We start from the raw sequence: 13304 nt of genomic DNA, 5'->3' as shown, positions 1-13304 counted from the left end.
CAATCAATATGTAAGCAATTTTGCCCTTTCTGCTATATATGAAGAATATGTTTTGTTAGTATATCTCAAAAATGGCATTGGAAACAGGCTACAAACTTTTAAAATATCCAAATAATATATTATTTCAGTCATGTTTTGATGATAAAAATATACCAAGCCATATTCAGGGAAAAACCAAAACCCATGCATGATATCCACCGTTGTTTCTCCTGAATGTGAAGTGGCAGGTCATGTATTTAGGTTTTGTAAAGTATTTGGTAATGCTTGTACAAAATGCCTTCTAATGTTGAAATGACGGCACTGTGGCAAATCACCATTGTTTACTAAAATTGATCTACTTTAAACTTTTCCTTTAAATGTGGTGTAGAAGTGAACTAAGATCATTACAAGTTATATTACCAAGTCACTGGGTGCCTTGGGTGAATTAAGTTAGGCTGAAATATTCTCAAGTATTATGGCTATAAGCCTAAAAAAAAAATTCAGTGCATTGGAAAAATAACAGTGTAATATATTTAAAGATCTACATATGAAAATTTAATATCCAGTACACTTGAATAAGGAATACGATATGCTTCTAGGAGACCCAGATCTTTCATGCATTCACTACAGTATTTTTTTTTCAAAAATAACCTCCTTTTTATTCATCAATCCCTCAAGTGGCACAATTTAACTATCTCTTTAGACATTTCACTTAGCAAAGTCCTTAACAATTTTGCCATGTTACTCTGAAATGTTTGTGATGTGTGAAGAAAATATAGCACCTTTTTCCCTTTGATTTCATTTCTATGAAAGGCAGAGATTAGAGAGCTTGTTACCATCACTTCCAACTATAAATAAAGCCTAGGATGTGTTAACATCTCTATAAATCTATTGCATGGGGGGAGGGGTTCTTGCAGAAATAAATCTGCACATGAAGATCGAGTTACTAGGAGCAGATTATTAGTCTTAAAGCTGAGTATTGCTTTAACACAGCTTTCCTCAGTCTGAATGCCCTCCAGATCAGTCACAAATCCCAGAATTATTCTGCCAGCAACTTGACTGGGGATGGCTCCCCTATTATTACAATAACCAACCCAAACATGATTGGTTATCTGCTGTACTACTGAATCTATTTGGCTTTTTGCAAATTACTTTTGTAATCCAGACAACAGGTCTGAGAATAAGTTCTATTTACAAGGCTCTTTGTAAAAAAGAATATCTTGAATAATATTTTCATACTTAACTTAAAAGAGAGAAGTGCTGAATGGTAGCCTCTGATATCTTTCACAATTAGCCATGCTTGCTGGAGCAACAGGAACAACAAAAGGGCAACAGGTTTCCTGTCCTTTAGAAAATATATGACTTTATCTACATGAATTTGTAAGAATTTGAAGCATGCTAGTATGAATTACTATTTAAACTGATACAAGTTACTTAATACTTCAAATTAATGTGGGAGACTCTTCAGATCTTGATTATTTCTCCTTGTTTTGTTCTTTGATCCTTGTGATGCAAACGAACTCTGTTTCTCCAAAGCTAGAGCAAGGTTTTTCAAGCTAGGTTCCTTGACCGCTAGGGTCCAATGGAAACTCAATGTTTTGTGAGAGCTAGGAAAAAATGTCAACTGACTTTAATGCATGAATAAACTAATAATTACAAATGCATGCTTTGGCTCATTGCCAGTTTTCTAATCTCTAAAACTTTGTCTCTTGATCAGGGGAATCTTGAGATTTATTTTAACTAACAGATTTTATGGCTGAAAAATAACCTGTGGTAGAATCTTAAATTTCAAGAATCTGTAGCATACTAAATTTTTGATGAGCTGGTGGGCTGGGAGTTGTACTTATTGGGAATTTGCAAATTTGGGGATTCTAGGGATGGTGCAGAAATCAAGCCAAAGATAGATGATATGGGCTTCCAGTTATCATAGAAGAGAACGGCTCAGGCAGGAGAGCAGTCCCAATGCCCTCTATAGAATCTTCTCACCCTTCACTTTTCACAGTGAAGCTTCTTCAGCGGATTGAAAAGCTAGTCTCCCTTTTTAAGGCATTGTTTTGCCTTAACAGTGAAGGCTTAGGATACATTCAAATGAATAGTATTGATCATGTTGAGCTTGGGCCACTTTCAGATTGCTCAGAACAGCTTTGGGAAAAATTTTCTTCAAGCCCAAGCAGGGTGTTTTGAATTCAGATATTTTGAATTTGAAACCCTTTGAGCACATATCAGCAATAATCACTCTTACCTGCTTTATGATATGGTTCTGATTTTGAACATAACTCATTGCTCATTCCAAAAAGTCTTTGAGTCAAACGTCAAGATGTAAAACTATTTCAAGATGTATGAGCAGTGGAAATGTCTTCTTGCATTATACTAGAGCAATATTGCATTATACTTCTTGCAATATACTAGAGCTAATGTTCAGAATACCGAACATTAGTAAGCGAAAGTTTTATTTTAAATCTAATTGTATTTATCTTACTATTATCAAACATATGCTTCCTTTGTTTTGCTGTTCATAAAGAAATCCCATATGGATGTCACTTTCTTGAAAGAAAAAAACAGCTTTAAGTCTTCCCTTCTTTAGGGCCAAGTTACCCGTGCACAGGAGGCTGAAGAGAATTACATTATCAAGCGGGAGCTGGCAGTTGTGAAGCAACAATACTGCTCTGCCACAGAGAATTTGCAGAAGGCACGAAGCACCATTCAGCAACTTCAGGACCAACAAGTAACTATATAAGAGTGGAAGATACAAGAGTGAAAGGGGATGTATGATGTATGACGAAGGGGGATACATAGAGGTGAAATTACATGCAAGTGCCCAGTTGGTTAAACCACAAGGTTTTAAAACTCATGTGACTTGTTTTGTGGGGGACGCCTGGAACGGACAAGTCTAGAGATTATCATTCCCATGGCAATTTGTTAGAACAGGCTTTACAAAGCTATATATGTTATTGGGATGATTCTGACAGTTTTTTTTCCTCTTGAGATCAATCATGCCAGTGCAGGGCTTTCTTTTGCTCTTTTCTCAGTATTAGATTTAGGGAAGATTGTATCTACTCCTAGTCTTGCTTGAATATCTACCCTCCTTTAGCCTTTTCCTTAACCTGGTGCATCTGAACGTGTTGAAAATAAACTAACCCCAGCTTTTATGCCCATTAGTGATCTTGACTGCTAATGTGACATTGTATGGAACATCCCGAGAGCACCAAATTGAGGAAGTCCCTTCTAGAAAAAGAATTATGCCTGGCTATTCCTAAGAATGATAACCTATGATTGAAGGCCAAATTTGAGAGTTGTATGCATAAGTCTCCTGAAATGGAAAAAGGGAACAACTGAACTGTAATTCACAAGGAGGCCATGGCTTTTATAGAGCAGAGTAATTTTATCCTCTTTTTCTATGGACTATAATTTAGTTTGCAGTCAAAGTCATCCCCCCTGCACTGCTTTTTTCTTTCAAAAAGATAAGAGCAAATAAAAAAGGGCAGGGATATAGTTTGTTTAGAAGCTTTCAGGAAAAGCCTCAAGCATCTCTTTTCTTTGCTCGCCTTATTGACAACCCTTTAAAATAACCCATTCAGAATATTTATAAGTTACCTACCTTCCAACTTATGTGTTTCTGGCTTCTAGTTGTAGAAATTAGAGTTCATTTATTACAATTAAAACCATAGGAACATTAAGAGACAGCACTCATTCATTCATGGTTTCCGTTGATTTACTAACATTTCTTTTACTCTGTAGGGAAATCCCCGCTACTCTGAGGAATTTGTGAGCCACCTGGAAACAGAACTGGAGCAATCCCGCTTGAGGGAATCTGAGACTCTGAGTGCCCTTAAAGAGATGCAGGATAAAGTTCTGGACATGGAAAAGGTATCTTTTCTTTCAAAGGCTGATACAGAAGCACAAAAGTCTTAGAAAGTAACCACGGCAGGATCCCAGATAGCAGTATTTGAAGTTTTAAGAATAGATGCTTTGATAGAGTCTTCTCTGCATCATGAATTTTGATGAAGGTTGCAACAAAATCTCAGATTTATTCGTTCCAACAAGTGAAAGTTCCAGCACTGCTTTTTCCTTCCTCACTGTTCTATTAGGACAGGGCTGTCAAACACGTGGCGTCACGCACTGGCCACGCCTGGTTTAGCCAAGGGGGGAAAAGTCCCGATATGTCACATGACAATGCGAGTTTGACACCCCTATATTAAGAGTATCCCCTTTTATTCTTTGTCCTTTGGTAGAATGCCTAGAAACATTTTCAACCATTCAATGCTACTGGACAGTAGCATCTTGGGGCGAAAGCAGCAACACTGCTGGGAGTAAATATGAAGGAAGGAGGGGCAGATTTTCTTGAGGTGCCAAGAGCTGCATAGGGAGGCCTAACAGGCCAAAGGTGCTTCTTCTGTCTGTGCTGTGGCATACCTAAATATAAATGTATATAGTGTTAATACTAAATCATCTCCTTTGCAGAAAAACAGCTTGCTTCCAGATGAAAACAATGTGGCCCGTCTGCAGGAAGAACTGAAGGCTATGAAGTTGCGGGAGTCCGAGGCAATGAAATCCTTCAGAGAGCTGCAATATCAAGTGAAGGAACTCAATGACAATTGGCAGGTATGCTATAGTTGAAGAATGCTACACCTGACCACACCTCACTTGTTAGGCCTAAATCTAAATTTAATCTAAATCTTTGTATAGAAGGCTACAAGGACTGATCCTGCAAGTCCTTGGATCTTTAGCAGTTAATAAGAAGTACTTTTGGGGTTGCAAATGTTTAGATAACCACTGGATGGCAATAAGTGACTAGAAATTCTTGTATCTCCTTGCTACCATCTACTGGTCATCGGGATTTTGTAGCCTAGATTTGGGAGCTCCGGGAGCTTAATAAAATCTGATTTGATGCATAAATCACTTTAAGGAACAAGATCCTAAATGTTTGATAAAGCAGCAATGTGTTTATCATTACAGGCGAGAGAACCTGATATAGCACATAATCTTTTATCTAGATTGTCACTAATTTCTTCATATAGAATTGAAAAAGTCTCTCTGAGATCTTGGAGGTAAATGGCTTGTCACTGTACATGGTGGATCAACAGATATTAAGCATGTGTTGAGGAAACTGGTACCTTGGAACCCCTGGATCCCATATTCCTGTGCCTAATTTGCAGATAATTGTTTGACTCCCCTTTACTTTAGGCCCATCTGAGCCGGACCGGTGGGCGGTGGAAGGACTCTCCACGAAAGAACACAATAAATGATCTCCAAGATGAACTGATGAGTCTCCGTCTGCGTGAGACACAGGCTCAGGGCGACGTCCGGGAGTTGCGTCAAAGAGTGGTAGAACTTGAAACCCAGGTGAGCGTGTGACAGTTGTGTAAGGGCATTTCTAAGATCTTTATAAGATCGTTCTATCTGTAATTTCTTTCTTTCCTAACTATATCATAGTTATAGCAATCCTTCCAGTTTTATATTGAATGTGAAAGTGCAAAGGTTTTCACGCATAAGGAATTACCTATGTGTGTCTATATAAGTGTGCACGCATATCGGGCAACAAATTCAATAATGTAGTTATTTATTTGAGCTTGATCACGCCTTTATTGCTTTATAAGTAACTCAAGGCAGCAAACATAAAAAAATATTCCCTTCTCCTTCTATTTTCTCAAGACCAGTAACCTCGGGGGATTGGGCTGAGAGAGAGTAACTGGCCCAGCCAGCTTTCATGGCTAAGGTGGAACTAAAACTCACACTTTCCTAGTTTCTAAGCCAGCACTTTAACCATTACCCCAAACTGGCTCAATAAGTGTCAGAGTATTAACGGCCCCTAATTCTCCTTTTCTAGGATCAGATTCACAGCAATCTCCTCAATCGGATGGAACAGGAGTGTTCTGGGCTGCACGAAAAGGTGCAGTATCTCACCGCCCAAAACAAAGGGTTGCATACACAGTTGAGTGAGACCAAGCGCAAGCATGCTGAATCTGAATGCAAGGTGAGTTTGCCCATTCAATGGTACCAAGGGACGTGACTTTCCCACAGAAAATGAGTCAAGCTTGCTCGGTTCCTTCTCAAAGGTACGGAGCTTCAAAATTGTAAAACTAAGCTTGTTTTTAGCTTTGGGATGTTGGAATTACCCGGCACCAGTGTACCACAGTGTGGAAACCTTCTTACTGTCAAAATGACCCAACTCCTGACTTTCAGATAATTTAGTGACTCAGCGTGGGTTTAAATGGCATCTATAGCTGCCACAAATTCTAGGAAGTCAGCCTTTTTTTTTTTTTTTTTGTTCTGCGTGTCATGCAGGTTTCAATCTGATGGTCTTCTGCCACTGGTTTCTATTCTCTGTTACAGAGCAAAGAAGAAGTTATGGCTGTCCGCCTGAGAGAAGCTGATAGCATGGCTGCTGTTGCAGAGATGCGGCAGAGGGTTGCTGAACTGGAAATCCAGGTTCGGGAAGAGTAACCAGCGGGTGTCCTTTTCAGCCACAAGTGAAACAAGGGCCAACAGCGATTTCCATCTGAAAAGAAAAAGCAGATGGTCTTGCACTAAGCTAGGGAATGACCCCCTGAACTAACTGTAACTATTGAAAGGTGTAATAATAATAATAAGTTTAGAGGTATCAGATACCTGAAGAGTTATCACACAATGGTTGGGTTTTTTTTGCTAGAGTTCTTCAAACTCATTGGCTGGAAAGTAATCTCCCACATTGCCCTAGTGCATGGGTGTCAAACTTGTGGCGTCACATTGTTGTCATGTGATGTTTCACAACATATTTTCCCTTTGTGGAACTGGGGTGGCCGTGGCCTATGTGTGACTCTTCCGGCCTGTGGGCCGTCAGTTTGATATCCGCTGCTCTAGTGGATCCTGCACTGGGAAGCAGGAAAAACAGCACTAGATGGTCTCTAAAATCCCTTCAGCAATGGTTTAGTTATTTATGCAGGTTGTGAAATAATATATGGGCTGGGCTAAGGTCTGAAGCACTTGTGTCCTCTCCTCCAAGCAATTATCATTTTTATCCCTCTCTTTTCACATGCAGAGAGAAGAAGGAATGATCCAAGGTGAACTCAACAATTCTGATGCCTCGCAATACATCCGTGAACTCAAGGAGCAGATTGATGAACTCAAGGCAGAGGTAAGCCCAACCTAGTGGGAGAAAGCAGACAAAACCATGGAGGAGTTTCAGACCCCTTATCATCAGGGGTGAAATGCTCTGAAGTCTGCTACCGGTTCGCTTCGCTACTGGTTCGTTTTGCACGCGCATGCGCAACCCAGGCTCTACTGCACAGTGCTGAAAAAGGAGGATTAAGAAGCCTTTTCTGAGTCTGCAAAGGTAAGTAGAACAGCAAGGGGGGAAAGCAGGATTTCCTGCTTTCTAGCAAATATAAATCACACAGCACAGCTGATTGTCACATAGCTGATCGGCGGAACCAAACCGATAGTAAAAAAAATGTTACCGGTTCGAATGAACCGGTAGTTTCGGCGATCAGCTGTGCGACAATCAGCTGGTGGCGGCACAGATCAGTTTTCTATTGAAAAAGAAACCCCATAAACCCCTTCTTTCACTTGTGGCTGAAAATGTCATGTTAGAAGACACAAAGTTCCAAGGCCCCATATCATGCCATTTCAACATCTGTTCTGATTTAAGAATGTATCTCTTTAGGTTTGTAAAATAACCTAGAGAGAAATGAAGTAGGTTGCTACTGTTACCCTTTTATGCTTGTAGTGCCTTGCCAGTCCAAGGAAAAAGAGAATATCACACTTCTAGTAAGTCTTAAGCCAGAGCATCACTTCTGTTATTTCCTAGCAGGAATTTTTCTTTTGTCCATTGTAGATTATTGTTTTCTAAATCCAAGCTATTCCAGGCCTTAAGTGGGTTACATAGTGCTGAATGCCAAGCCATCGTGGCTGCCCCCAGTGTCTTCTCTTTCTCTCTCTTGCAGATTCGGCTAACGAAAGGACAGAAGCCTTTTGAGGACTCTATGGGTTTTGATGGTATACATATTGTGAGTCATCTGGCAGTGGACGATGACTCGCTGCATTCTTCAGATGAGGAATTGCTGACCAGCCCTATGGTAGTGGGTGCCCTGCAGGATGTTTTGTATCCACTGTCTCCTCACAATGCACACTTTCTGCATGGGGCTGAAAGCTCTGGTAAGGAGAGCGATGGCACTACAGATAGCGATCCAGATGACCCTACCTCTGCTACGGAGGCCAATGGTGAGATCATCTTTGCAGAGGCCTTGGGCAAATGAGTGATGCTGCCATCCCAACTCAGTCAGTTGATCCACCGGCCATGTTGTACTGAGAAGTCAGGGATCAGATGTAACTAAGTCTTCGGCCCAGGGAGTGTCCCGACTCAGATGCGGCATGGAGTGCCCCACACGAACAGAACGGATTGTTATCAGCACTGCCTTTTTTTTCAGCTTTGCCACTGGGAGTTAAAATCCAAATCCAGGTATTGGCCTCATCCACGTCCTGCTTTCCACACATTTTTTTCCCTTCTCTACACAAAGATTTGCACAGATGAGGACTGTGAAGGGGCAGCAGAAGCAATCAATCCACTGATTCCCTAAAATGCAGCCTAGCTGTGTTCCATCTCTGTCTCCTTGCTGTGCTTGGAGAAGGGAAAGGGGTTGGTCTTCCCTTTATTTATATTTGTCTCCTAGCATGCTGCTCTGCATCCAGAGGAGAAAATGGAGTGCCTGCATACTTGTTTGTAATTTTCGGACAAGGAGAAAAATGAGCTTCTGAAGAGGTGATTTGTTCTAGTGAGGGAGATAATATTTTTGTTCCTGTTTATTATTTATTTTTAGAGTGCAATTACTAATCCAGCTCTTTGAAAAGTTCGATGATTTTGAGGGCTTTTATATGGAGGAGCCAAAACTACGTACTTCTGTACGTAATCATACAATATTTTCTATTTAATTATGTAAAGGGATATGCTTTACTAACTCCACTTTTATATCATATTTTCAAACTCTGTTTTTTGCAGCATTCTGGCTCAGTGCCTAATTGGCTCAGATAGAAAAACAGTCCATCAATGCACGTGCACATGTGTGCATACACACACATTTATATATATATTTGCGGGGGAGAAGATATGTTAGTAAGCTGCTACTTGATTCATGAAATCAGTATTAATTGCTAAACTATCAGGCAGCTGAGAATTCAACAAAGTTACTGTGTGGGAAGAGTCGAATACTGTGGAATGTCTAGATAGCTGATTCTGCCAAGATAACAAAAATGAAGGCCCTTGAAGGCTCAAATTTGAATTACATATCAAGTAAATATGAGTTTCCTAATGCTATGTTTGCTTCCAAACATTATTAGAGTAGGAATAGCAAGGAAGAACCAGCAGGAAAGTTATGTTTAACCCTTGTGCGTTTACTGATGATTCTGATTCTGATGATGCAAATGCTCCTTGGTTCCATTAAGCATTGGAGTATTGGGTTGTATGAAATGTAGTTCTGCTCCAAGGAGCAATTCCTTGCAGAAACAAGCCTTCTCTTGGAGGGTGTGTGTGTGTGTGTTTGTGGGGGAGGTTGGGGGCAATGCAAGGCAGGGTAGAGAAAAGAGCATGTTTTCTTAACAGAATTAGCTTCTAAGAACGAAAGGATTGCTGGTCGCCCACTTAATGACAGTTGGCAAAGAAAGAACCCATAATTTATGCGGGGATTCTGATGAAGAAGGCTTTGAATAAAACTGTAAAGTGATGTGTACTTCTTCAGTTGGAAATACTACAGTCATTGCAATGCTATTTGTAATTCAGTTCATACTCAGTTTGCTGCAAAAAGGTTTGTTTTTCACAAAAGGGAATGGGGCGGGGTGGGGCATCAGTAGTTTAAAAACATCAGTGAAGTATTACTTAGGAGCACTGCATGTTTTTTGAGGCTACAAATAATGCTGCAGTTGGGACCACTTCTTCACTTTTGAAGTATAGAACTAAAGACAGTAGTTTAATTTTGTCCCCTTTCTTTAACAGAGTCCATGTTTAAGAGTATTAATGCTACTGTGCCACAGCATGATTTTGGGGTATTGGTGTAGCATCCAGACATCACTGCAAGTAAGATTCCAGGCTCTACCTCCCCCCCCCCCCCAAAAAAAAAAGTTAGGGCAATGTAGAAAATGCCTTTGAAAGATATGCAGCACTGTTTCTTCCCAATTAAATTAAGAAGTTGTGCAGGTTTTGAAAAACTTAGCATTGCAAGGTATCTGAATAAAGGTATTACTGCCACTGATGATGTTGCAGCTGAAAATAAAGATCACCTGACACTAGAAGATGGAAAGGGTTTCACAGAAGGTCTATGAAAGAGGATGGGCAAGTGCAGAATGTGGAAGTTGTGAGGCTTTGACCCTGCCAGGAAGGTAGGCTAGGCGATGTTGTTAAGCAAGATCTCTGGTTGTGGATGGCCATCGACTAACAGGTTTGTGGAATTGGGGAATGAAATATTCCGCCTCTCAGGGAAGGGGGCCATTTCTTGCTACGGATGTGTTTTCTTCATCCTCGGCTCAGTTTTCTTTCCTTTCTCATCTGTAGTGAACCAATCTGCCATTTAAGTTTACCTAAACTTGTAAAGCTTGCAACTTTATTAATAACCGACCATGTTCTGTATCAGACACATAGGCCTCTCTTTTTGGAAGAATTCTCCATGACCCCTTCCTTGGCATGGGTTTGGAAGGGATTGGTAAGGGAGAAGCTGCTGGCATTTTCCAAGGGCTTTTTTAGCTGCAAATCAATGAAGGCAAACCAGCATTTGTGAAATGGGAAACAAACCTGCAACTGCCTACCCACTTATCATGTGGCTGGCCCTGAACTAGTGAACAGAAATAAACACACATACACACACATGTACAGATAAGTATTTATATAGTCTGCCTAGTGAAAGGCACCAGTTTGGCATAATCTTGCGTATTTTATATATATAATTTACACACACACCAATACATTCACACTACGCTGTAATACTAAAATTTTGTAATTTATCCTTTCATTGTTCAGTCTCACATAGAGATAATTGGAATAATACATGGTCCGGATGAGTTCAGTTTTCATTGTTGTTTTGATCTGCTTGCATCGGTCTGAAGCTCCCCTTCCCTCTGCTAGCAGTGGGGCACATGTTTGCAATGTTGGATGGCTTGTGAAACTGTTTGCCAGTTGTGCTTAATACCTAGCAGTTGTGGATATTTGTTTTGTGTAGTGCTATCTGAATGCTTACTGCCTCCAAAATTACAAGTTAGGAAGACCTTTAACTGATGTTATTATTTTTTTAAAATATGAAGTAAATCCATTGACTTTAGTGTTTTGCAATTGCACTGGAGTAAACAAAAGGAGATGGTTCAAACCATATCCAATTTTGTTTTCAATCTTGAAATAACAAATTTTCAAAATTGTTATTGTTAAATTTCAACTTGATTAATTTGGCTGATTTGTCCTTTAAACTTCATTATGGCACAACCTTGATTAAAGTAAAGACTGCTGACCTATTCTATACAAATTATTCACAGTACTGCAGCTTTTTTCCAGGGTTTAGATCACAGCTGTGGAGCCTTAAATACAGTTGGTTAAATGATGCCACAAACGCCAACTTCCCACTATTTACTGCTTTTACTGTATAAAAGCTTGAAGAAAATGATAACTTTCTTTTTCTTCCATGCTGGTAAATACCAGGAACCACAGGATATATTAGGATTATTAGGACTAATTTCTCAGAGACCATGCAACATCAGAGGATAGGAGTTGAATCTTCCTTTTGCATAGGAAGATTATACTATACCAGGAAATAGCATGCTATCCTTTGGGAGCTCTGGATAATAAACATAAAACCATGTGACAAATATTATTATATCAAATAACTTGCAATGAAACCTGTAGAAAATTAATAAAATAAGTATTAGGAGCAAGAGATGGGAGATCTAATTTCATCACAGCAAAGTGCAGGAAACTCACCTGTTCAAGTTGGATAATGTGTTGTTTTTGGTTGAGTTTGGTGAGACACCAAATATCATGAATAAACCACAGTGTAGTGAATCAATTAAGTCATGAAAAACCGCCTCGATTTTAAAGGAGTGAGCTTGATTTACCAAGTGAACTATGTGTCTAGTTCTTCATAAAGAAACCATTTATATCAAGCTATCCACAACCCTCAGCCCACCACATTCCTCTGCTGGCTATGAATTGTAAAATCTCCAAGGAATTTTATTTTTTTCTTTTTCAAAGTACAGGCCTATTAAAAACCATCAATCCATAGAATACATAGCAAGCCCATGAGAAGAAAAGTGTACCCAGCCAATATTGGTAACCAAGAATCAAACACATCTGTATTTTCCAGCAAAAGTATCTGCCTAATTGGAGGAAGGGAGGGCTATTGTATTTGTAGGAACTATTTTGAACATAGTTGTGAGTTTCCAAGCCAAGCTATTTGTGAGTCAGTCATTTGCTTCTTTTAAAACTTTCTATTTCCCTTAACAAGAAGTATTACAAACAAAATTTAAAGGATGAAGCCAGTTTTTAATGCATTGGTTCTTGTGTGCTTTTTCTCCCTTGCATTTCCTTTTGTGGCTATTTTTTGGGCCTTTATTATTTTTTTCCAGTGAAGGTGCCAAACCAACTCAGTCCTTTGGCCAACGGGGCAGCCATATATACCGGTAGATATATATTTATATAAAATAAATAAATTTTCAGCAGAACTTCAGCGAGGGAAGAAGCGAAACACCACTTTGAGGTGCAGTTTTGTTTCTGTCATGAGTTTCCACAGGTATCTCTTCTCTTACCATATCTTCCATGGCCTACCCCCAAATATTTGAACACAATATCATGAGGAATCTTGTGATAAGCCTCACATTCATTAGCTGAGAAAGAGGACCTACCTATAAAGTAGTTTAACACACCTAGTATCTTAAAGCAGACTGTTACACTGCCCCAGCAGATTATTTTGGACAGGTGAGGCTGAAGATGGTGCTTGTGGTAGCTACCAGCATACTTCAATTTGCACTTTCGTGGCGGTTTTCTTTATATTTCCTTCTACACAGAAGGAATACAACGTGGTGCTTTGTTAGGACTGGGATTGGGATTATAACTTCTGTTCTCCCCCCAGGATTGACTCTAGAATTTGAGTTACAAGCATTCCTCGACTTACAACCACAATTGAGCCAAAAATTTATGTTGTTAAGTGAAACATTTATTAAGTCAGGTTTGCCCCATTTTATGACCTTTCTTGCCACAATTGTTAAGTGAATCATTGCAGTTGTTTAGTTAGTAACTCAGTTGTTCAGTGAATCTGGCTTCCCCATTGACTTTGATTATTGGAAGATCACAAAAGGGGATCATATGACCCCAGGGCACT

The 13304-nt window shown here is 39.7% G+C and overlaps 1 protein-coding gene across 2 annotated transcripts in view; it reads left to right on the top strand.

Moving 5' to 3' along the window:
* EVI5L (ecotropic viral integration site 5 like) overlaps positions 1-13091 on the top strand; it is a 54953-nt gene extending 41862 nt beyond the window's left edge. For both annotated transcript variants that reach the window (XM_032210508.1, XM_032210507.1), the window contains 8 exons: positions 2564-2704; positions 3718-3846; positions 4441-4581; positions 5164-5322; positions 5807-5953; positions 6313-6408; positions 6998-7093; positions 7902-13091. In XM_032210508.1, the coding sequence (XP_032066399.1) occupies positions 2564-2704; positions 3718-3846; positions 4441-4581; positions 5164-5322; positions 5807-5953; positions 6313-6408; positions 6998-7093; positions 7902-8213 (1221 nt within the window). In that variant the 3' untranslated portion in view covers positions 8214-13091. The remainder of the gene's footprint in view (positions 1-2563; positions 2705-3717; positions 3847-4440; positions 4582-5163; positions 5323-5806; positions 5954-6312; positions 6409-6997; positions 7094-7901) is intronic.
* Positions 13092-13304: the final 213 nt, after the last annotated feature.

This window comes from Thamnophis elegans, chromosome 2, assembly GCF_009769535.1.
Source record: "Thamnophis elegans isolate rThaEle1 chromosome 2, rThaEle1.pri, whole genome shotgun sequence".
Classification (NCBI taxonomy): Eukaryota; Metazoa; Chordata; class Lepidosauria; order Squamata; family Colubridae; genus Thamnophis; species Thamnophis elegans.
Note: the sequence above shows the minus strand (reverse complement) of the source record. Positions and strands in the feature narration are given on the sequence as shown.